At 43.5% G+C, this 26,054-nt stretch overlaps 1 protein-coding gene across 2 annotated transcripts in view; it reads left to right on the top strand.

Annotated features, from left to right (window-relative positions):
• The window catches only part of Znf568 (zinc finger protein 568), a 51,637-nt gene extending 30,620 nt beyond the window's left edge, over positions 1 to 21,017 (top strand). The window contains exons 7-10 of one of the 2 annotated variants that reach the window (XM_048438813.3): positions 8,598 to 8,647; positions 11,099 to 11,222; positions 12,572 to 12,667; positions 15,392 to 21,017. In XM_048438813.3, the coding sequence (XP_048294770.2) occupies positions 8,598 to 8,647; positions 11,099 to 11,222; positions 12,572 to 12,667; positions 15,392 to 16,833 (1,712 nt within the window). In that variant the 3' untranslated portion in view covers positions 16,834 to 21,017. The remainder of the gene's footprint in view (positions 1 to 8,597; positions 8,648 to 11,098; positions 11,223 to 12,571; positions 12,668 to 15,391) is intronic. The other variant, XM_085690857.2, reaches the window with a different exon arrangement.
• The last annotated feature ends 5,037 nt before the right edge of the window (positions 21,018 to 26,054 follow it).

Raw genomic sequence — 26,054 nt, 5'->3', positions numbered from 1 at the left:
ACTTTCCCCCTTTACGTGAGAGTCCCCCCTTCTAGAACTTGTTGGGGAGGGAATTGTATGTCTGGTCTCGGTTGACAGTGAACTGTGAACTTCACCAGTGCTTCCCAGTTTTTACCCAGTAGGTAGAGCAGGGTGACTCCAGGGAACCCCCGTCCTCAGGCCGGTTAGTGCTAATGAAACTCCACTAGGTTAGGCTCTTGCTTAAGGCTCCTGCGGTGGACTTTGTGAAGAACAGAGAGTGCTCTGGGTGTGTTTCAGGAGGTGGCTTTCCCCACCTCCTGTCAGACGCACAGCTGAGCCCTCTAGAGAGCAAGCAGAAGCTCCTAAGCCCACCACCTGGAATAGGCCTGCTCCCAGATGCCTTGTTTGCACCTCGGTTGTGTCTTTCAGATGCACCAGCCATTCCTGATGTTAGACAGGCTTGGGTTAAGGCTCAGGGAGAGAGAACAGATAATAATATAATATATAATCAATATAATGTATTATTCCTCAGTGCTACCCATTTCTGTCCTGTGTGCGCTGCTTAGCTAGACAGCAGACAAGACCTGCTGAGAAGCTAATGGAAACAAGACTGCACATGTGCTTGCTGTGCTTGTTGCAGGGGAAGGCTGGCAAGTGCTGTTACTATTGGCTGTAGTGGAGAAGTGGAAACGGACTGCCCTGGTCATGAGCCCAAGCTGCCTCTTTTCTACTGGCCTTGGTTCATGGGCTTTTCCATCGTCTCCATGTTTGGCCTTAGTTATTTGTACCCCTCTGGAACGGAGAACTGACACAGGTATATTCTGTCTGTTCTCTGTCCAGGCTTCTCCATTCTGAGTCTTGGGCACATTTGCTCAAGACTGTACTGACCACAGTCTGGGAAGATGTCAGGGCATCAGACTAGTCAATGGTTTGCCACAGGTGGCAGCTGGCTCTGTCAGTTACATTGGTCGGTCTGCTCTCTGTTTCCCCCATTCCCCTCAACCGTACTCTTGAGATGCTGAAACTTTAACTGCCCAGGGGATTTGTAAAGAAAGGGAGGGAAATTGCTCAGTGTAGTGTTTCAACTTCCCAAACTAAGCAGTCGGTTTGATCTTGTATTTAGCTTTCAGAATGCCCGTGGCATGCCCGTCTGTGTGATGGCATTAAAGTCCTTGAGACCAATTTTATTAACCAAAATGGATACCACCCCTTATATTTTAAGTGAAACCCACTTTATTTTTATCAAAAAAGAAACTCTTAAGAGTGTGTGGGAGCATTTACCCTGGGACCGGGACTTTAGCTCTCAGAGTTGCGCGCTAACACTGGGAGAGTATCAGCTGTGGTTTGGGCTTTCCTCCCCCTCTCTTGTCTGCTGTGGTCCCTACTCCCATCAGTTGTGACTCTCGTTCTGCCCCTGTCTCGGAGTGGGGGGGGTACTTTGTCCCAGGACCTCACTGTTCCGATGGGGCTGAGAGAATGTTGGTTTTTTTTTAAAAAATAGGTTTTTGATTTGGTTTGGTTTGGTTTGGTTTGGTTTGGTTTTTGGATTTCCGATTTGGATTTTCTCTGTGTAACTAACCCTGGCTGTCCTGGAACTCACTCTGTAGACCAGGCTGGCCTCGAACTCACAGAGATCCTGCTGCTGCCTCCTCACTGCTAGAATTAAAGGCTTGTGCACCACTTGGAAGGAGAGTGACGACTTCCAATCTTTGTGTGCACTGGACTAGAAGCCAGAGGATTGATTGCTCTGTACTGAAGTAGTCTGCACATGTCAGGATGTCTGCCTATCGCTCCTTCTTACAGTTCTTTACTAACCCTGGTCTCTGAAAATTCTTTATTTCTTTTAACACTAAAAATTTTCTTTTTTAAAAATGGAAACATTTTACATAGAGTATTAAGTCTTAAGTTTGTATCTTGATACATTTTCAAAGACCTGTCTCTACTCTTAAAAGAGAAAGTGAAGTATTTAATCCATTTCCCCAGTGTCCTCTGCTCCTTTTCTTAGAAGATCCCGTTCCCATCCAAAATCACCAGTTCCAACTTCCATCTGCAGGGATTAGTTTTCACATTCTGGAACGACAGATAAGTGGAGCCGTCACTGTTTGTGGCAGCTGGCTTCACTTGCTCAGATGCTGTGGGCTTTAGCCACATTTCTGTCTCCGTAGCTTCTTTTATAAGTAATGTCCCACAACTAGCTTATCCCGTCACCTGTCGATGAAGAGTTGGGCAGCTTCCAGTTTGGGGGCCATCAGAAAGCAAGCCTCCATGGATGTGTGCGCACACTTTGTATAGATAAGGATCTTCATTTCTCTCGGGCAGATGAATACTGAGGTAATTAATGTGAGGCATGTGTTTATGAAAAGTCTTAAGTTTCAGTGCTACTAATTCCACATTAATAGCTTCACTTTTTCTTGGCTTGGCCAGCTATGGAGATGCGAGTCACAGTGTAATTTTGACCGATGACAGCATCAGCAAATAACAGACGAGTGCCAGCTGCACTCGGCTTGGGGCAGAGTCTGTGCCAAACCCACGGGGAGCTCGGCAGCTGCTTCTGGGGCGTAACTGATGCTTGTTCCCATGGAACTTAGCAGCTGCTGCTCTCCAACTAAATTTAACAACTTCGGGCAACTGAAAGCCATTTTACAAAGTATTCCCAATATAGTCTCTGTTACAGAGATGGGCAGAGGGCTGTGCAGTGATTGGTTCCGTTTTAGAAGTGTCCTCCATGATTCACAATGCCCTGTTTTTTTCTTCGTAGGTATAAGATTTATTAAAACTTATTAATGTTATAGAAGAACAGACAGAATAGTAACATGGTATGGGCTTTGAGGAGAGTTCAGCCCATGGGGCAGAGTAGTTTTCTGTGAGAATCCACGTGTGACTCAGTTTCCATCTTGAGCCTATTCTGATTATACGTCATTTCAGTTCAGGCTTGCCTACTCTGCTTTTCCAGTAACCTTGAGGTCTGTGAGAGACTTCTGATTATTTAGCCCATGAGAAAAGATGACTCTATCTAGAAGAAAGTATTCTGTTGATGACAAACCTCAGGAATGTCAAGATAGAAAGTGAGGCTGCTTCTGAGCAGCAAGCACATGTTAGGTAGGAGGCTGCACACTAAAGGACAGGAATGGTCTTGCGGTTAGATGCTGACTGACCAACTGTGCCTTTCTTTCTTCTGCTTTTTGTATATAAGCAAGTTCTGAAATAAACTCTGGGTTCTTTGGCTGTTTCAGCATAACCAAACAGACCTCCCGATTCTATCCTGTATTTTTTGTCTCTGTTCCTTTCATCTGACATTTCCTCAGCCTTGACGACCCCCAACCCAGGAAACATAGCTGACTTCGTAGAAGTGGGCTCCTACACTTTCCCTTCTTTTTTCTTTTTTAATATTTTATTTTTTTTTAATGTGCATTGGTGTAAATGTCTGTATGAGGGTGTCGGGTCTCCTGAAACTGAAGTTACAGACAGTTGTGAGCTGCCATGTGGGTGCTAGGAATTGAACCAGGGTCCTCTGCAAGAGCAGTTAGTGCTCCTAACTGCTGAGCCATCTCCCCAGCCCCGTAGCTGTCTCTTCTTACAGGTCTCAGAGGAAGGGGAAGGTTCTATGCCACATGTGTGATGGTGGTCAGTGTTTTCAGGCAGGCCGTCTATGATTCCTGGAGGTGGGCATTGCCTGGGAGGGGAGAAGAGCAAGACTCTAGAAAAACAAGTGAATAGAGGACCTTCAGGCACTGGCATGCCCCAGGGAACATTCTTGAGGGTTTTTATTAGCCAGGTGAAAGGGAAGCACACTTAAGATTTTAGCAGTTCTTTCCTGCTGGGCAAAGGTGACCTCCTCATTAGGGGAACCTTGGGACAGTCTCTAGCATGGGAAATCCTGGAGAAGGGTGCTTTAGGGGAAGAGGTCCTTACCAATGGCCTCCAAGCCTGCTAATATCTAGCTACCTATCATTTTCCCCTCAAGAGTCAAGACCATAAAATCATTTAAGTTATTGTAATGAACAGTGGATCACCCTGTCCCCTTCCGGCTAAAAATGGAACATAGATGTGTTTAATCTCCATCCTTACTGTCAAGCATTGCAGGCCAACCAAGAGATCCAGACAGATGAGATAGTTGTCACAGGACTGCATGAGTGTGGATGGGCAGTTCTGAGGGACTGAGACATGGTACCTGTTTAATCCTAGTCTGACCAGGGGGGCTGCAAGTGGTGGGTTTCTTGCTGAGAAACGACAACTGGTTCCTAAGCCTGTGTTTTTAGAGGCAGGCACTGGCTGGGCAGCAAGTGTTTACTTCCACCCAGCTTGGGCAAGAAGATGGAAACTGAGAAGGTCTCCAAAGAAAGAAAAACTGGTGTTCCCCTGAGAAGCTGGGACTGATCACAGCAGGGAGAGAGCCAGGAAAGAAAGCAGGCTGATACTTCACACCGGGAAGAGCTGGAGCAGATGCCAGCTGGAGTAGAGGGTGGTGTTTGTTTTGGTGGAGGTGTCATTTTGTTTTGTTTTCGTTTATAACAAGATTGACAGAGAGGGAAGGCAGTTTTCAAGGCAGAAAAAGCTGCAATATAGGAGCTGTGTCCATTGCTGTCCTACTGTGTGGAGTTATCCACATGTGTAGAGTTTGAACCCACTAAGAAATTTTGACAAATTAATCAGATCCAGTTGAATCCTCTAACTCACTTCCAGGTGTGTGAAAAATGTCACAAAGGAGAATAAGTAACCTCAGATTAAAGGCAGTAGGTTCTGATCCAAGCACAGGAGACATTCTGACCCAGTCCTGGGATTTTCCGAAAAGTTCATTGACTTCCAGAAGGCCTGGCAATGGTTAGGTCACACACCTTTAATCCCAGCACTCAGGAGGTGGAGGCAGGAAGATCTCTGAGTTGGAGGCCAACCTGGTCTATAGAGTGAGTTCCAAGACAGTCAGGGCTACCCAGAAAAACCCGTCTCTACAAAAAAGCAAACAATAAAAAGTCACTAATGCTCAGAGAGGACAGACAGCGGCATGGCGAGGGCTCTGAGGAGAGTTCAGGCCCGATGGTACATTTTACCCTGGAGAAACCCTACTCTCACGCAGGTATATTAGCTTCTGAATATTTGCCAATGCTAACTTTTAGTTTGTTTTGTTCTGAGTTTGGGGGACAGGGTCACATTGTATAAACTAGGCTGGCCTTGAGCTTCTGTCTCAGCCTCCCAGGTACTGGAGTTACACCCAACTTTGGAGTGCTACTTTTAAAAAAATATATATATATATAGTATATTTATTGTGTGTGCACATGTGTACACGTGTACATTCCTGGGTGTATGTATGTGCACCACATGTGTTCAGGAGACCACAGAGATCAGAAGAGGGTCTCAGATCCCTTGGAACTGGAATTATAGCAAACTGAGAGCTATCATGTGGGTGCTGGGAACCAAGCCTGCATCCTCTAGAAGAGGAGCCAGTGTTCTTAATGCTGAGCCATCTCTCCAACCTCCCAAAATGGTACTTTCTTTTTTGTTTTTAGTTTTATGTACATTGGTGTTCTGTCTGCATGTGTGTCTGTGAGGGCATCAGTTCTTGGAGTTACAGTTGTGATCTGCCATGTGGGTGCTGGGATTTGAACTCAGGTTAGGGGAGATTGAGAAGAAAAGGAATTAGCAGAAACACAGATTAATTTACTATTTGGAAGGACTGACTCTGAGTCCTATGACAAACTAGATTGCTGCAGTAGGGCTGTAGAGCCCAGGAGGCTCTCTGGCTTGTCTGTGTGCCCCTTAGTGGGGGAAATGAATGGGAGTGATCGAGGAGTCAGATTTTAAATGAAGGTTTAGGTCACTCTACTTGTAAACTTAAGGACATGGATAGCCCTTTAATGTCCTGAGACCCCCAGAGTGTGCAAGATAGTAGTAAAGTGGTACAGGATACATTGTTGCATTAGGGTGTAACTCCTGTCAGATTACAATGTAATGGCTGCTGGGAACTCTGCATGTTCTGTCTTGTTTTGTGTTTATATATTGCCACGGACAGGCTCAGGGGAGCCACTCAGACTGTGGGAGAATCAGGACGAAGGCTCAGAAGAATTCAGGAATCAGCAAGGAAATGACAGACAGACACATTCAATGTGGTTGAATATGCTGCTGCAACTTCAATCAGTGTAAGGTTTATATTCTTTTACAATCAAAGAACTTGGCAAAGGCATCCATCATCAGATCATAAAATAGAAACAGCATAAAACAGTTTACAAAGAGAATCTTTAAAAATGCTTTGACTTGGGTACAAGGACTTTTTGCTCCATGCTTTGACTTGGGTACAAGGACTTTTGCTCAGTCTGTACCAGGTGGCTGGCTGGGCTACGTGACCTTGTGCTCAGAATATCTTGGGTGGGAGAGGGGAAGGCCACTATCTTCCTGGGAAAACTTTCTGCTAGGAAATTTCATGATCTCAAACTTCTCTGAAACTCATCTTACACCATTAATCTCAACTCTCCTCCCTCCCCGACTCTCAGGCTCAGATGTTGTAATCAGCGTATGTTTTTTCTGGCCATAAGGAAGGCTTCATAGGCCTCCTGTTTGCAACTGCACGTATCTCCCCAGGCAGATGCCTAGTGGGGACTGCTGCAATTGTTTTTCTGCAGAAGGCTTCTAAGGTTTCTCCTAGTAAGATTAACTCTTTTTGCTCCACATCATTAAGGAATTATCCTAATGATGACCCCCAATTCCCAGAACTGGCTACTTCTTTAAAGGCTTTAATGAATGGTGGGGCAGAGCTCAAAATGTCCTCAGCAGTCTTGTTTGTATCAGCAACTTTCTGGAATAGTCTGATCTGTTGGCAAGATGCAAGAATCACACAGAACAGAAAGACAAGGAAAAGATAGACATATCGGCGCCAAGGGCAGCGAGGTCGAGTCAGTACAGGTGGCGACTCAGGTGGCATCTTAATCACAGCTGATTGCCAAGGGACAGCCTGGGAAACAACTCCGTGGAGCGCTAGCCCCAATCCTACGGCAACAGTTTGTCCAGTCAGCATTTCTGCTACACTGGCATGACAGCCGTGGGTGTAGCAATATATTACCTATATTTTTTAATTTTTAAAAAATACTTTATGTACATATTTTTAGAAGCTAGTTTTAGAACTGTGGGGAGGTTTTTTTTTTAAGTTTTGGGTTTTTTGAGATAGGGTTTCTCTATGTTGTCCTGACACTCGCTATATAGACCAGGCTGGTCTTTAACTCACAGAGATCCTCATGCCTCTGCCTCCTGAATGCTGGGACTAAAGGTGTGCAACCACATGCCAGCCATAACTTACTCTTCAGATAAAAGACTATCGTGTAGTGTGACTAAACTTGAAAAGTAGTTACTATAGTCTGGACAGTTAGTATTTATAGCCAGCTCTTAGGATCGTGCATCTTCTCATTTGCATAGCTGCAGTGTTGTCCTAAGGAGCTGCCATGTGGATTGCTTTTATTAGACGTGGCTGTTCTGAGGCCTGGTTAATATGATTTAATATGCTCTTATCCTCTTGTTGTTGGTTATGACGGATGGCCTATAGGTACTGAGTAGCCAGAGGGAAAGCTGACAATTACAGTTTATTGCCTGTGGATTGAAAATTTAGCCTCTAATCCTTGGTATGAAATGTGATTGGCCTCTTAACAGTGAGTGCGATGTTAAGCTTCGTCAGCAGAGGGTGCAAGAGGGACCCTGATGGAAGGGAGCATCTCTTCTTGGGTCCGACTGCTGCATTTTGCTTTTCTTGCTCTATGACCATTAGGACCATTAGTAGACGTGTATGTGGGACACTCAGTGCTGCCCAGTGCCAGCAGTGCCCCAGGGCATGCAGTCTTTTCCTTATGCAAGCACAGTGGGCGCCTGTGTGGGGGAGCTGGGCAGAGAGAGGTACTTGCTGCACAGACATGGTCTATACTGACTGAAGTCTGCCTGACTTCTACTTCCAATCCCAGCTGTGAAGAAAGCCTTTGTAGCTCCTGGTGTGTTTTTGAGTTCCAGCATCAAGGACCACAGCTCCCATTCCTCACTCCTCGAGCCTCCCCACTCGGTTCTCTCGAGTCGGGAATGCTGTTCCACTCAGGCTAGCTCTAGGTTTGAGGGTGGTGGGAGTGCTAGAACCCTTCAGATTCCCACTTCCCTATTCTGCTGATGCCACAGGATGAAGGACAGCAGTGCATCTACTGTTTACAGCCAAACTTGGGCTTACTGTAAGATGCTGGGACTGAAGACAGTAAAGGTTCTCCCTCATCCAAGTACTAACCAGGCAGGCCCAGCCGTGCCTACTGAGATGGCTGAGATTTGACTAGTTAACAATGGAGGCTCCAGTTTTCTCTGTGTAGCTCTGGCTGTCCTGAAACTCACTCTGTAAAACAGGCTGCCCTCAGACTCAGAGATCCACCTGCCTCTGCCTCCCAGGTGCTGGAATTAAAGGCATGCGCCACCACTGCCTGGTGCTTTTTCTTAAGAAAAAACAAACCTGGGGTGGAGTCCAATCTGGATCCTGAGGTCACCTTTTTACTAAGTAAGGATTGGAGAAGGTGGTGAGGTGTGGGCATCTGTGGTCCTGTTGAGTGCTGGAGGTGGGGACGGTGCAGGCGTGTGTTCTGTCTGTGCAGTTTTTTAACCGTTGCACACCTTTTTCTTTCTCTAAGAAGCCAGAAGAGAAGGAAAGAAGAGGTTTGCATCTAAAGACATGACCAAGGTAAGCCTCAATTGCCACTTTTGTCATGAAAACTCCTTGGTCTCTAAATGGTACTGTAGTTCAGAGGTCTTCTCTAGAGTCCCCAGTACTGTGGAGAAGAGGAAACCGTGTTTGTGGAGTTTCCCCAAGCAGCCTAGGCATCTGCTCTGTCCAAACTGTTACCTAGAATTTCTGTTCCCCAGGCTTTAATCAGTATGGAACAAGATCTTGTCAGCGAACCTGGTCATTTGCGGGGAATTTGGAATTATTTCAGCCTAATCTCTGTTGTCCCTGCTAGAGTCACCGTAGTGACCTTCTTGCTTAGAAATTATAACAGCAGTGGGGTCTGCCTGGCCTCTTCTGTTCATTTTTCCCCAGAAGACACTCAGCTATTAGCGTTTTCAGATTATTTTGTCTGTGCATAGGATTGGCCCTGTGTTTCTGTTTTCAGTGCAGGATGGCATTGACAGTAACAACTGGCTCAGGATCTTACTCTGAGTCACTGTAGTTTGAGTTCTTCCCAGATGTCACCTTGTTTAGTCCTCGTCATAGCCCTGTGCGACAGCTGAGACTGTGTCATTAGTTGTGTTGGGTAGTCTTTTTAAACGGGTAGCCTTATTCCTTCTTTGACAGTTTCACACCTGCAAAGTACACTGATCACACACATCCCCAACTTTCCCCTCATACTTCTTCCTGATATCCCTGTGTCCCCCTGCTTGTTCATGCCTTCATGTCATCGTCTTCTTCTTCCTCTCTTCTTTCTCCTCCTCCTCCTTTCTAATTAATTTTTTTAATATTTATTTATTTATTCACTATGGATACAATATTCTGTGTGTATGTCTGCAGGCCAGAAGAGGGCACCAGACCTCATTACAGATGGTTGTGAGTCACCATGTGGTTGCCAGGAATTGAATTCAGGACCTTTGGAAGAGCAGGCAGTGCTCTTAACCTCTGAGCCATCTCTCCAGCCCCCCTCCTTTCTAATTATTGCTGCCTGTTGAAATGCTACCAATCTGCAGTGACCATGTCACGGCACTCCTCCCCGTCCTTAAGATCACATTTGTATGGTACATTGCATTCTTTTATATTTTTTAAGATTTATTTTTATTTTATGTGTGTGGGCATTTTGCCTGTATGTATGTCTTTGCACTACATGTGTGCCTGACATACTTGGAAGCTGGAAGAGGGTGGTGGATCCCCAGAAACTGGAACTACAGGTGATAATGGACCGCCATGTGGGTGCTGGGAATTGAATCTGTGTCTTCTGGAAGAGCAGCCAATGATCTTAACTGCTGAGCCATCTCTCCAGCCCCTCTTTCTTTTTTGATGTTGTTCGTTTGACAATTTCATACTGGTATAGAATGTACTCTGATAACTCTCTCCCAACCCTCTCATATCTTCTCCCATGCCAGACAACACCCCCATCTCTACATGTCCCTTTCCCAGATTCATGACCTTTGGTTTTGTTGTGTGATCTGTAGCGTTTACCCATGTTTCTCTGTGCAACCCATGGATTGGTTTGTTTGCTGTGAGACAAGGTTTTACTGTGTAGCCTTGGCTGGCCTGGAACTTATTTTGCAGACCAGGATGGCCCAAACTCAGAAAGATCCTCCTGCCTTTGCTTCCCCAATGCTAGAACTAAACGTGTGCACCACCACACCAAGCTGTGACTTGGCACTTCCCACGGGTGCCCGTTGGGTATCAGTGGGTACACAGCTGACAACAATGAGCCCCTTTTCCTGTGTCATTGTTTTTAACATAGGACTCTAAAACTTTTCTCAGACATGCCGCTATCTCGGGAGTCTGGCTTCTCTTCTCCAGGAGTTGGGGTCGGATGCCTGTTGTGGTAGCTTTATTGTCTCCTAATCGTGTGTCTCTGTTGTAGTTTGCACATCTGTGGTGATGGATGTGTCTTTCTTTTATTTTTTTAACTCTTTCCAGGGCAAGTTTTTTGGGGTTTTGTTTTGTTTTGTTTTTTATGTGAGGTCTTCTAAAAACACTTTAGTATTACACAGTGGAAGACTGCATTACACTTGAGTATTACACTGTGGAAGACTGTATTACACTTGAGTATTACACTGTGGAAGACTGTATTACACTGTAGCATAGGCTTACAGTTAGGTTTAGAAAAATAACCAGTTAGAAAAAAGTTAAAATATTAAAAATGTTTGACAGAGCAGACACACACAGACACGCGTCTGCAGAGGAGGAGTAGAGGCAGTGACGAGAAGTGACTGTCTGTGTACCTGCATGTACAGTTCCATTCAGTTGAGAAACACCACTTACATGGGCTTTATTTGAAGTGCCAAGGAACAGGCATGCTCAGACCGCATGTGTACACCTTTATCCCCACACTGGCCTGTGCATATGAAAGCGTCTAGCCAAGGTTCTCCAGGGAATTGTCATGTCTGCTGTCCTTTCTGTTGAAGTTTTTATCTCGATTTCACAAATGGCATATTTGTGTGATTTCAGGGCTTGAACTTTAAAGACGTGGTCATTTACTTCTCTCGAGAGGAATGGAAGTGCTTGCACCCTTCCCACAGAAATTTGTACCAGGATATAATGTTGGAGACTTACAACAACCTGATTTTACTAGGTAAGTTCATTCACCCACCAAAATTCAGAATTGCCCTTCAGAATTTTCAAGTTCTTTATGATGAGTGTTGATTTTTTTTTTTAATTTTATTTTGTGTATGGGTGTTTTGCCTGCAGGTATGTCTATGCGTGCCTGGTACCCGCAGTAACCACAGGAGACACTGAATCCCCTAGAATTTGAGTTACAATTGGTTGTGAGCCACCATGTGGGTGCTGAGAACTGAACTCCAGTCCTCTGGAAGAGCAGCCAGTGCTCTTTAACTGCTGAGCCATCTCTCCAGCCCCTGTTGATTTCTTTGAGACAAAGTCTCCTATGCAGCCCAGAATGGTCTGAAATTCATGACAATCCTCCTGCCTTAGCATTACAGGTGCTGAGGGTGTAGACCTGCATCAAAAACTTTTGTTGAATTTTTCATGAACATTTTTCAAGTACTGAGCTAAACTAATGATGTTTCTTACATGTACACACACATACACGCACATAGAGAGGAAGGGAGACGTCTTCTCTTCCCCAGCCCTCCAGTATTCACTCACTTTGATCCCTAACTTATTTTTTCCTTATTATTATTATTGTTGGGGTGGGAAAAGGCATGCAAATAGGGGTCAGAGGGCAACTCTCTGGAATCAGTTCTCTCCGTCTGTCTCTACATGGGTTCTGAGGATTGAATTTAAGTTGCCAGACTTGTATGGCAAGTACCTTTACTCATTTTTAATACAACTTATTTTGGTTGCTTTTCCCTCTCCCCCAAATCTGCCCAGATCTTTTCCACTTCCCCACCTACCTAAATCCACACCCTTCTTTCTCTCATTAGAAAACAAACCAGGATAAACAAACCTAAATAAACAGGAAATTAAAGAAACCGCAAAAACACAAGGAGCACATGCAGAGACGAAGATGCACACAGAGACAACCATAACCATAATATACAAGTAAAAGATCTGTAAGGTTAAAAAAAAGAAAGGAAAACAAAACCCCAAACCCAGCATTTTGAGACAGGAGCTTCCAACAGTCCCATCAAGTTCATGTTCCAGCTACTGCTGAGCCTGGTTCTGCCCTAAGGGGTGGAGCCTATCCCCAGGGAGAACCCTCTGGAGAAAACTTCATTTCTCCCTTGCTGGTGGTTGACAGTTGGAGGTAGTAGCTTCTGGGTAGGAGGGAGGCCTCTGTCCACTTCCCCTCTCAGGTCTGAGACACTGTTTTTCTCTCTTGACAGTCATGGACTTATTTTACTGTAGTCTCACTGTGTGGCCCTGGCTGACCTTGAACCCACCGTCTTCTTTCCTCTGCCCCCTGAACTGACATGGATGCTGACATGCACAACATAAGCTTCCTTTTTTGTCTCTGGGCAGGTATTGCTGACACTAAGCCGAGTGTGATCTCCCTTTTAGAGCAGGGGAAAGAGGCCTGGATGGTGATGAGGAATGAGATGAAAGAATGGCATCCCGGTGAGTGCTGGTCCTGGACCTGGGGAGGCCCGGCAGGTTGTCACCCAGGCAACCTATGAGAAGGCAGCACTCTAGATGCTGCTGGGAAAGCTCCCTGGCAACCAAAGCCCAAGGGCTGGGGAGAAAGGATGTTCTAGTGCTGCGGTGCTCAGCCTTCCTAGCGCTGCAACCCTAATAAATACAGTTCCTCATGTTGTGGGGATCCCAACCATGCAATTATTTTTTCATCACTCATTCATAGCTGTAATTTTGCTCTGTTAAGACTTGTAAATAGTTTTGGAAATAGAGGTTTGCCATAGGTTGAGAACCACTGTTAGCATAAGGCTTTGGATTTTTTTGATTTTTGGTTTTGGTTTTTGTTTCTCAAAAGAGGGTTTCTCTATAGCCCTGGCTGTCCTGGAACTTGCTCTGTAGAACAGACTGGCCTCGAACTCAGAGATCCACCTACCTCTACCTCTGCCTCCCTAGTGCTGGGATTAGAGGCATGCGCCACCCCTGCCCAGTGAGGTTCTGAGTCCTTACTTTCCCCCTGTCTCACCACGTTCCTGTCACAGTTCCTTCCTGTTCCAGAGAAGAACCCTATGATAACCATTTTATCTGCATTTTGAGGCTAGTTTTCTCTTGGCTTCTTAAACAGCTCCATTGAGGTACAACTCGTGGGCTGTAGACCCATCCATTTAAAGTGTGCAGTGGGCAAATGCAAGGCTTTAGCATTTGTGGACTTGGGTGTCCATCAACAGCCATCAGAGATTTTACCACAGGCAAACCTGGTAGCAGTCTGTCCACACCCAGCATGTGCAGCCTCTGATTGGCTTCCATGGCCGGCTTCTTCACATCACACTACATTTTCAGGGTCCATCATTTTTGTATGCTGTTGACAACATAGGATAGTATTGATGGTTGGACACACTGCATTTTGTTTCTTCACTTACTGCTAGACATGTGAGTTGTTTTCACGTCTGCACTAGTATGTGTAGCCTTGTCATTAAATGGTTTTAGAATTCTTATATCAAAGCAGAACACCCAAAGAAAACGAGTAATACTGACCTCAGAGCTAACTGGGACATGTTCTTTCCTTTTCTGACATTTGAAAACGTTTTTTTAAGAATTTGTGTTAAGGGCTGGGAGACAGCTCTAGTCAGTAGAGTACACTCCTTACAAGCATGAGGGCCTTTGAAATTTTTCATAGTGTTGGGAAATACCAAATGACATATAATAACTGTGCTTTACAAAAAAACCGAGTATGTAGAACGGTGAGCACCCTGCACTTTAAGGTCATAAGGCCCCAGGAAAGCAGCTGAGTGAGCCGTAGTGACATCTTAGGGAAGGGATCTGCCAGCAGACTCTAAAGGAAGGCTGTGCTGCACAGCATAAAGAGCATCCATCGGCAGTTAGCTAAGGTCAGAAACAGTACTAGAGGGCAGATTTTCAAAAGGTTCTTATGTGCGTATGTCTGTGTCTGTGTGTTTGCGCGTGCATGCTGCCTGCTGTCTGTCTGGGCACCGCATTCCTCCAGTGCCTGTGGAGTCCAGTAAGTGAGAGTCCCTTGGAGTTGCAGTGCTGAGAACCAAACCCGAGTCCTGAATAAGAGCTGCAAGTATTCCTAACTGTTGAGCCATCTTCTCTCTAGCTCCACTAAGATACTTTGGAGATTTGTTCATTTTGTGTCTGAGTATCTTTGCCTGCACACATGCATGCGCACTACTTATCTCCTTGGTGCCTGTGTAGATCAGAAGAGACAATGGGATGCCTGGATCTGGAATTATGCATGGTTGTGAGCCACCTTGTAGGTCATGTGAGTTGAACCCAAGTTACCTACAAGAGCAGCAAATATTCTTAACTGTTGAGCCATCTCTCCAGGAGTAGATTTTTTTTTAATTTTGTGTATGTGTGCACATATGAACATAAGTGTTGAAGCCAAAAGAAGCATTAAGTCTTCTGAAGCTGAAGTTATAGGCGGTTGTGAGCTACCTGGGGTAGATTTTAGGAATCAAACCGGGGCCCTTTGCAAGAGCAGCAAGTATGTGTAACCTCTGTGGAGGAGTTGGTTCTGATAGAAGGTGCTATGATCTCATTTATATATTTATTCATTTTTGAGACAGGTTTCACTGTGTAACAGTTCTGGCTGTCCTGGAACTTTGTAGTCTAGGCTGACCTCTTACTCATAGAGATTCACTTGCCTCTGTCTCGCTAATGCTGGGATTAAAAGTGTGCGCCACCACCGCCCGCCTGACCTCACTATTTTTAACAACAGCATTCGAACCACTGTGCACAGTGGACATGACGGGGTGGCAGCAGAACTAGTAGGATAGTTAGCATGCTGTATAGGTGGCATGGTGTGACTTGTTAGCAATAATGGTTCTGAACAAGATGGCTGAGATACAGGAAGGAAACAGAGCCATCTGCTCGTGATCCGAGACTAGAGGTGGGAGCTGTTGCTGCCTGTGCCTGCTTATCTTCTCACTCAGTTTTCTTAGGCAGTCCTGGATAACATGTTTGGGGTAAGTTTCCTGTCTGATTTGGATGCTCACCAGAGTGGGAAGAAAGTGGCCTTCGCCATCCTTTCTGAGCTGTCTTCATTGTGTCTCATCCCATACCCTCTCCCTCTTCAGAGTTCAGTGTTGTGCTGTGAGTTGTTTATGTTTTCATTGCCTTAGCTGTCACTTCCTGCAGTATTCTTCTCTGGTGTGTGAAAACGAGCCTCGCTCTCTTATTATCTTACAGATTGGGCGTCTAGAAGAGAAGGCAAGAACTTACTTCCAAAAGATGGCTACAGAATTATATCATTGCAGCAAAAGGTGGCAAAAAAACGTACACAGTCCAGCCTTGAGAACAACAGGGCCAGAGGTAACAGAGAGATCACAGGCCAGCTGGAGATGCAACAGGACCCTCAGGAGGGACATTTGAAACAAGCTGTGGTGACCTCTGTCAAGAGGCCTAGTTCCTTCCAGTGCACAGCCCATAAAGAAGCTCACTCGGGAGAAAAACCCTATGAATGTAAGAAATGTAAGAAAACGTTCATGTGCCGGTCGTGTCTCATTGAACACGAGCAAATGCACAATAAGGAAAAAGGCACTAAGTGTGCACAGTGTGGGAAAGCCTTTAGCTGTAGGTCAGACTTGACTATGCACCAAAGACTTCATGAAAGCAAAAAAAGCAATGAAAATAAGAAAAGTGCCCTTAATTGTGGTTCTGACATTTCAAAACCTCAGAGTACTCACAGTAGTGAGAAACCTCATAAATGTAAGGAATGCGGGAAAGGTTTCCATTCTACCTCACAGCTCAGTCACCATCAAAAGTTGCATATAGGTGAGAAGCCCTACAAGTGTAAGGAGTGTGGGAAGGCGTTCCCATCTACCGCACAGCTCAGTCTTCACCAGAGAGTTCACACTGATGAGAAGTGCTTTGAGTGTAAGGAGTGTGGGAAAGCCTTCACCCGCCCCTCACATCTCCTTCGTCACCAGCGAATCCACACTGGTGAGAAGCCGCATATGTGTAAGGAATGCGGGAAGGCCTTCCGTTACGACACTCAGCTTAGTCTTCATCAGCTGACTCACGCCGGGGCGAGACGCTATGAGTGTAAGGAGTGTGACAAGGTGTATAGTTGTGCCTCACAGCTCACTTTACATCAGATGGTTCACACTGGGGAGAAACCCCACAAGTGTAAAGAGTGTGGGAAAGGCTTTATCTCTGATTCACATCTTCTTCGACATCAGAGTGTTCATACTGGTGAGAAGCCCTATAAATGTAAGGAATGCGGCAAGGGCTTTCGTCGTGGCACAGAGCTTGCCCGACATCAGAGAGCCCATGCTGGTGATAAACCCTATAAATGTAAGGAGTGTGGAAAGTCCTTTACTTGTACCACAGAACTCCTTAGACATCAAAAAGTTCACACTGGTGAGAGACCCCACAAATGTAAGGAGTGTGGGAAGGCTTTCATTCGAAGATCAGAACTAACACATCATGAAAGAAGTCACAGTGGTGAAAAACCCTATGAGTGTAAGGAGTGCGGGAAGACCTTTGGCCGTGGCTCAGAACTTAGTCGACACCTGAAAATCCATACTGGGGAGAAGCCCTATAAGTGTAAGCAGTGTGGGAAAGCCTTCATTCGTGGCTCTCACCTTACCCAACATCAGAGAATTCATACAGGGCAGAGGAGTGAATGAGGAAACACTGCCACCAAAAAGTCCTACAGTTAGAGCCCCTACAGTGGCTAACAGATGTGGGACAGCAACATCGCAGGCTTTCTCATCCACACTAGAATTCATATACAGACCCAGTTAGGGCCAGAAATGACTGGACATTTGTCACCAGTAAGAAACCTTACAATTACAGAAATTGGAAGTGACTTAATTGTTCCAGAATTTATCATGAGCTTTAGCTAATGGAAAACTGGAAATTCCCATGAATATAAAGAAAGTAGGAATGCCCTGTCAGTGGCCCAGAGCCGAATAGGCCTCAGGGAGTTCACACCAGAGAAACACTGAGGAGGCAGTAAATATGTCAGAGGAGTTAGTCGTTCGCCCTGAAGAGAAAATTCATAATCACTACAGATGTGATCTTTCGTACTTAAGGTCACACTTACATTCAAAGTGCAGCACATTCTTCCTTCATCCCACTCACATTTTATGAAATATTTGCAGGTTTATTCTATAAAATGAGCTTGAACTGAGGATGTGTGGAAAAGGACTTGACCATGTTTACCTTTTACTCAAGAGTTAGAGCAGGGTAAATTACTTACTGATTTTAAAATTCTTTTATAAATTAGCAATGTTAGCATCGTATATCTAGTTATACTGTGAGGATGTGTATAGCTTGCAGACTAGCATCTGACTAGTTTTTAAAGTGTACCAAATGCATCAGGGCATTGTGGTGCACGCCTGTAATCTAAGCACCTGGAAGCCAAAGGCAGGAAAATCACAAGTTTGAGGCTAGCTTGAAGGATATTTCAAGAAAAAAGTATACCAAAGATAGCTGCTTTCTTGTTATTTTCAAACTTGTGAACTTTTATATAACAATCTTATACAAGGAAAGCCTTACATGCCCAGTGGTTGGAGGGACATTTTCGTTGTCTCCTAGACTGTTACAGAATACAGATTCCTTTTGAAGAAAAACTGAAAGCTGTCATTCATTGTTTGCCCTTCTGCTAGTCAGGAGGCTCATAGTTTGAACGCAGACCCATTATTTTGATGACACAAGAGTTGTGTGTGGGCTGAAGATGAAAGGTTTCTGAGCTAAGGCCGGTCGAACAAGCAAAGTGTAGGCTTTGCCTATCTGTTGGCATTACCATTTCCCTCTGCCATGTCGCCATGTGTGGAGGACCACGTATAGTCTGGTCCTCCTCGCTGCACACTTGATCTCACATGTGCGAGAGGATCTGAGCAGAAGTGCACGGGGGCCTTAGTAAGAAGGCAGGGAAATGGTCTTCCCACCTGCAGGGAGCACATCTCTGCGCCACGCAGCACCTGATTTGTGTTGCAGTCCAAAGGGCCAGAAGCTGAGACTGTCCTAGGCAATGTGAGGTCATTGACGTTGTGGCTTCAGGAAACCATGACCTGCAGAATAAGAAATGGATACATTGAAAATCCAGCTCTTTACAGTGTACCTCATAGAAATTACCATTTAAAATATTTTTATATATACAGTTTCAGTAAAGTAGGATGTTTATATAAAATTTCAGCTTTTATAGTATATCTGGCATAGAGAAGCAGTGTTTTTAAAGTACTTTTAGCCATATTATCGAAATATATATTCAGCTTTGATTTAGTAAGATATAGGCTGTTTACTTACAGCATTTGATGATCTCTTTTTATATCCTGGAAAAGTATTGTTTTCCTGAATGAAGTGAGAGCCAAGGAGAACCTGCTTAAGGAACTACACTAATTCCTCTACACCTGAGTCATCTGGCAGCTAAAAATCTTCTACCTCTTCAGGACACAAGGCACTCACAGCTATGCAGGAGCAAACAGTTTTACCAAATTTGGAAAATGACAGCATCTAAAATGAAGTCAGCTATCTACAAATCCGTTTTACTTAAAGTAGAGGGTATTCTCACTAGACAGCAAGTCTTATCAAAAGCCCAGGGAAAAGGAACGAGGTGCTTTGTTCAGATGTTTATAGGTGCGCTGATAAGCAAAGAGAAACTTAGAGCAGGTGCTGTGAAGGGAAGTCACCTCCCTGCCTGCAGGCTTCCACTTGAGAACAGCCGCCCTCTAGTGAGTCCATCCGGCTCACGCTGCAGAGCAGCAGTGCAGGTGGTGAATGAAACTGCTAAGGGTGGGACAGACTACTGCAGACAGTGCAGGCAGTCAGGTAGGGAGTGCCTGCCATCCACTTTGGTTTTTTGATACAGGTCCTCATGAGCTGGGGCTGACTGGTGAACCCCAGGGACCCACTTGGTTCTGTAGCCTTAACACTGGAGTTAAAAGCAAATGCCACATCACCTGACTTTTTTTGTGGATTTTGGGGAGATGAACTCAGGTCCTCATGCTTGTACAGCAAGCACTTTACTGACTGAACATCTCTCCAGCCCATCAAGTATTTTTTAAAGGGAATTTTAATCTGCACTGGTATATTAACTTAATAAATCTAAAATTTTAACTATTCTAAAAATAGAACTTGCACACATTTTATAAGAATTAAATTAATAAAAGCAGGATTTTTAAAGGTGATATTAGTACTAATTTCAGTGTTAGAAGGATAGCTCTGTACTTTTCTGATCATGTGTACATACTTTTTTCAAGGCTTGAATGTCCTCTCCCAAATGTATGTATCATGATGCGCCTGAAAGCAAGAATATACTGTAGTGACTTTAGGGAAGCAACGTTGCATACACTGTTGTAGGTGCTAGTAGTCAGTGGATGCTGTGCTCCATGCACACTCCAGCTGGGGCACACCCATGCTTTTCTCATGTTGGTAACAGGTTCTGGGTGGGAAGGGTATTGAATGGAATTGTGCATGCACACAGAGGAGTGCAGCCACCTTTCCTCACGTGGTGATATACTATAAACCTCTTTCTAGTCAACACTTACAGATCTAACTAGCTTCATGTACTCACACAGCCTGTTCTTCACCACCGAGTGTTGAGGTCATTTTACCATCAGCAGTGAGTTCAGGACCCAGATATTGCCGTGTGTTGGAGTGTCTGCTTCTGTAAAGCAGGTGAACTCCTGCGATTTGAATCCTTGCCTTAACATAGTAGATTTAAAATGTACTCAGTGCCTTATTATTTTTGTGTGAAACTCGCCATTATCTCAACAGAAATGTGTGTGTTTCCCAACTGTGTAAACCAGGACTGAAAATGTGCCTTCCATTTGCACTTCTTAACTGCCAGCAAGGCTGAGCGTCTCCTGTGCCTATGAGACATTTGAGCTTTGTTTCTGTGACTTGCACATTGCTGTCAGCCTCCCTTTGTAAAACTGGAGTTGGGCCAGGCAGTGGTGGTGCACGCCTTTAATCCCAGCACTCTGGAGGCAGAGGCAGGTGGATCTTTGTGAGTCCAAGGCCAACCTGTTCTACAAGAGCTAGTTCCAGGAGAGGCTCCAAAGCTACAGAGAAACCCTGTCTCGAAAAAACAAACAAACAAAAACTGGAGTTGGGTTTGTTGTTTTGGTTTGTTTTTGGGTTTGGTTTTATTTTTGTTTTTTTGTTTTTTGTTTTTTTTTTTGTAGAAACATGGCTAGATCATATTGCCACATTAGCAGTTTATTGTCTTAGTCTAGCGTATGTCATTTGCCCTTGTTTATATTAAAATAATAGTTACCAAATGTTGTTTTATGAAGGGCCAGACAGTATTTCAGGCTTTGGGAGCCTGTTTACATACACCCTTTGCATCCCGTTTGAGCCAGCAGTTCTCAGCCACTTTTGCCATACCTTCAGTAGACATCTATCTGCCAATGTCCACAGACATTTTGTTTGTCACTTTAAAGATGATTGCTGCTTGTGTCTCGTGGGCAGAGGCCAGAGATCTTCTCAGTGTCTTGTGATGCACAGCACAGCCCCAAGCAAAATGATGTCGCTCTCCAAAGATGTCAGTTACCTTTCTGGCCAAACTGAATATACTGTGTCAATCAAACCTTCACTTAAGCGGCAGCTGGTGGATTGTGCCTGTAGGTGTAGTTTTCTCGCCCTTATTTTAATAGCTTTTGTCTGTATGCTGTTTTACTGGTTTTGTTTCTGAATTATCTTCTATGCCAAGTAGTTTTCTGTATTTTGTGGTCTTAAATCTTCTTTCCTAAAAATTGAGAGGCTCAGTAGCATGTGTAACAATGGCCCACTATATTTTAAACATGGATTCTTGTTTGCTTAATTTTGGTTGAAATTATATAAAATAAATCATTTCAGAAAAATATGATGACGTCTCGCTTTTCCTTCATGGAGCTCTCTTTCCTGGGCCTGCAGAGGAAATAACCTAGTACACTGGGTCTGTAATAGCAAACTCAAATGTACACACTTCTGAGTAACATCCTGCTGTAACGTGGACAGTGTGTGGGATTGTCAAGGGCAGACCTAATTCTTGCTGTATTTGCTTTTTTCCCATTTTTATGTATTATAGTCACTGAGAGAACAACAGAAGCAGATAACATCTATATATTTTAAGCACTGAGGGATTTAATAAAGATTTTTCATTTAAAGAGCATTTAGCAAAACTCAGGAGCCATGCTTAACTTAGGAAGAAAGTATAAAGGTATAGGCCCGCTGTACTGTGGCGTAAGTCGGGAAGTGCTGCATTAACTCTTCCATTGGTGAATGAATCTGCACACTGATCACCTCAAGAGGAAATGTCTGGGCCCCAGTATGTGCCAGCTGAAGAATCTAGGTTGCATCTGCCAAAAGCAGCAGAGTCCCAGTAAAAAGTGACTATTTGTGACTAAAGGCATACAGGGAGTTGCAGAAATTGCAGTGGAAGTTGCAGGTCCAGAGAGGAAGCCTGAGTAGTCCAGAGGATGGTGCCTAGGCCCAGGGAATTGCACAGTCTCAGCACTAGCTACAGACCAGGCAGGAGGGACACTAGGGCTAGTCTCTAGCCCTAAACATCAGCCCCACAAAGGAAAACAGGCCCTCAGCCCATTGACTAAGTCCTCTCCTGAATATTGTACACTCGGCTGGGGGGGGGGGGGGGAAACCTTGAATTTCTAGAAAAAAATGAAAAGCAAAACATAAACTCCAAATGTGCAAGTTCCTTGGCAGACACAAAAGAAAATATACATGTCTTCCCAAAAAATTACTAAAACCATACTGATGGCTCCTAATGAAAATGATTTGGAAGAACTTCCAGGAAAAAAAGAGAGAGAGACAAAACAAAACTGAATATAGTTATATATATATATATATATATCAGGGACCTCTGAGATCCAGCCTCATTGTCCCCTCAGAGTCCAGAGGAAGACTCACAGCAAGAATGGGACTTAGAGCTGAGGGCGAAATGAACTCTCCACAATGTACTTTTCTGCATCAGCATTTTTTTCTCCTGCTGTTCTCTTATTCTGTAAAATCTCCAGTTTATATACACACAAAACAAAGGCAATTCTCTGAGCTTGGACATCCCTTTATCCTTGAAGGTCCCAAATGCGATCTATACGAAAGGCTCCTTTCCTGACAGCATGTCCTGCCAAATGGAAGATAGTGGCAAGAAGGTGGCTTCTAATGTGCCTCAGGGAATGAAGCAGAGATTAGACTGTGGGGACCAAGGTTATTGACTGTGACTAAATTTCCCACAGGAGGTCCCACGAAGTGGTTAGGATAGCCCAATATACTAGTACATGGGAAAGAATTGTGCCCAATAATCCATACTCTGCTGAATCTTGCCCCAAGGGTGAATGCTTATGGTTTCACAAGAGATCTACTGAAAGAGTCAGATGATATGCAAAAGGTGGTAGGGCCAGCGCTTTATGAACTGGGTTTCTCTCCATCACAACGCATTCATTCTGGGGGGGGGAGGGTCAACCTTGTGCTCTACCAGCTGAAATCTCACTGTATGATTCCTGCAAACCACAGCAGTTATAATTATTCTTTTAAACAACTCAAAGACATGAATGTACTACAAGAGGAAAAAGAGAAAATAAAGTCTATCCGAGATAGAATAGAATTCAATAAAGGGATAGAATTAAGAAAAACCAAACTGAAATTATTCTGAAAGTGAAAGACTCAGTCAAATTAAAGGTCCAGTGGAAACCCTTAGCAATACAGTGGGTCACATGGGAAATAGTAGCAGGAATAGAAGAAAAGGTAGAGGAATGGGGTCACTCAGTAAAGGTCAGTTATTTTTTAAAAGTGAAAAGGGGCTGGAGAGAGGGCTTTGATGATTAAAAGTGCAGGCTACTCTTCCAGAGGACTTGGGTTCAATTATTAGAACCTCATTGTGGCTCAAGATACTTCTGGTTTCAGGGAGCCAATGTCATGTTCTGGCCTCTGTGGACACCAGGCACACAAATGGTACACATACATACATGTAAGCAAAACAGCCATACCCATAGAATAAAAAATCCATTTTTTTTCAAAAAAAAAAAGAACATAGAGTTATTGTACACCATGAAAACACCAAATCTTCTAATTATGGACGTAGAAGAAAGAAAACACAAAACACAGATTTTTAAATCTCTATTAAAAAACAAAATGTCAAGGACCAGATAAATTTGTTGAGAATTCTGCCAAAATCTCAAAAACCAACAACAGTATTACTCAATTATTTCTTAAAACAGAAAAGTAACGTTTCTAAATTATTTATATGAAACTGATATTATCCTGATTGCAAAACAAGATAAAGACACCATTAAAAAAAAATAAAGAAAATGACAATGCCCATCAAGATCCCAGCAAAATTCTTCAAAGACTTCGAAAGAACAGGACTCAACTTCATATGGAAAAGCAAAAAACCCAGGATAACCAAAACAATCCTGTACAATAAAAGAACTTCTGGAGGCATCACAATTCCTGACTTCAAACTCTACTACAGAGCTACAGTACTGAAAACAGCCTGGTATTGGCATAAGAACAGACAAGAGGACTAATGGAACCGAATAGAAGACCCCAATATCAATCCACATAGCTTCAAACACCTGATTTTTGACAATCAAAAGATATCAAATAAAAAAAGAAAACATATTTACAAGTGGTACTGGCATAACTGAATATCGACATGTAGAAGAATGAAAATAAACCCATATCTATCACCATGCACAAAACTCAAGTCCAAATGAATCAAAGACCTCAACATAAAGCCAGCCACACTGAACCTTATAGAAGAGAAAGTGGGAAATACACTTGAACATATTGGCACTGGAAACTACTAAATATAACCCCAGCAGCACAGACACTGAGAGAAACAATTAATAAATGGGATCTCCTGAAACTAAAAAGTTTCTGTAAAGCAAAGGACATGGTCAACAAGACAAAACAACAGCTTACAGAATGGGAAAAGATCTTCACTAACCCCACAGCAGACAGAGGTCTGATCTCCAAAAACTACTAAGAAATCAAGAAATTGGTCACCAAAAGAACACATAATCCAATTTTAAAAAAAAAAAAAAGAGTACAGACCTAACAGAACTCTCAACAGAGGAATCTAAAATGTCTGAAAGACACTTAAGGAAATGTTCAACATCCTTAGTCATCAGAGAATGCAAATCAAAACAACTCTGAAATTCCATCTTACACCTGTAAGAATGGCCAAAATCAAAAACACTGGTGACAACTTATGCTGGAGAGGTTGTGGGGAAAAGGGAACACTTCTGCATTGCTGGTGGGAATGCAAGCTGGTACAACCCCTCTGGATGTCAGTGTGGTGATTTGTCAGAAAATTAGGAAACAACTTTCCTCAAGACCCAGTAATACCACTTTTGGGTATATATCCAAAGGATGCTCAATCATGTCATAAGGACATGTGTTCAACTATGTTCATAGCAGCTTTATTTGTCATAGCCAGAACCTGCAAACAACCTAAATGACCCTCGACCAAAGAATGGATAAGGAAAATGTGGTACATTTACACAATGGAGCACTACACAGCAGAAAAAAATGATATCTTGAATTTTGCAGGAAAATGGATGGAACTAGAAAACATTATTTTGAATGAAGTAACCCAGACACAGAAAGACAATTATCACATGCACTCACTCATAGGTGGTTTTTTAAACAAAGCAAAGAAAACCAGCCTACAAACCACAATCCAAGAGAATTTAGACAACAATGAGGACACTAAGAGAGACTTACATAGACCTAATCTACATGGGAAGTAGAAAGTAGAAAAAGACAAGATCTCCTGAGTAAATTGGGAGCCTGGGGACCTTGGAGGAGAGGAGAGGCAGGGAGGGGAACAGAGAAAAATGTAGAGCTCATTAAAAATCCATTTAAAAAATGAAGGAAAAAAAAAGAAAATGACAGATCGATCTCTCTGATAAACATAGATGCAAAAAATTTCAACACTCAGACTGAACTCAGGGTCATATTTTCTTTTTTTTATTTACTTGGTTCTTTAATGAAATAAATATGTGACCATTTTCTCGGCTTCTATTTTTGTGTGTGTTTCTGCAAGGGTCATATTTTCAAAGAGCATGACAAAGTTGCTTCTCTTCCAGCAGTACAAGAATAGAACATATGTGTATATCAATAAGTGTAATTTATCACACAATAAAAGGTAGAAATCAAGCATCTCAATAGATGGCAGAAAAGACCTTTGACAAAATCCAACGTCCCTTCATTATAAAAATATTAGAGAGGCCAGGGATAGAAGGGCATAACCTATTGTAAGAAAGGCTAAACATGGATTAGATGACTCAGTATTTAAGAGCACTTCCTCTTGAGATGTTCTCGGCATTCCTGGACAGCTCACAACTGCCTATAACTACAGTTCCAGGGAGTCTTATGCTCTTTTCTGACCTCCTTGGGCACCAGGAATTCCCATACACATACATACACATGAAAGTAAGACATTCCTAAATTGTGGGGGTTGAGAGATGGCTCAGCAGTTGAGAGCATATACTCTTTCAGAAGGCCCAGAGGTTGATTTCCACGACCCACATCTGGCAGCTCACAGTTCTGGCCTTCTCAGGGGTACCTGCATGCATATGGTGCACATACAGACAAGCAGACATACATGTAAAATCTTTTAGGAAATACATAAATCTTTAAAAGGACTATGTATGACAGGCCTATAGCTAGCATTATAATAAACGGAGAAAAATTCAAATACTCCTACTAAGGCAAGAACAAGACAAGGGTATCATCACTCCATCAACTTCTAGTCAGTGTAATGCTTGAAGTCTTAGCCAGGGCAATCAACAAGAGAAGAAAATAAAAGGAGTAAAGATAGGAAAAAAGAAAGTATCCCCATTTGAAGATGATATGAATCCATACTAATAGATCCTAAAGACTCTACTGCAAAACTCTT

This window comes from Myodes glareolus, chromosome 1, assembly GCF_982192425.1.
Source record: "Myodes glareolus chromosome 1, mMyoGla1.1, whole genome shotgun sequence".
Lineage (NCBI taxonomy): Eukaryota > Metazoa > Chordata > Mammalia > Rodentia > Cricetidae > Myodes > Myodes glareolus.
Note: the sequence above shows the minus strand (reverse complement) of the source record. Positions and strands in the feature narration are given on the sequence as shown.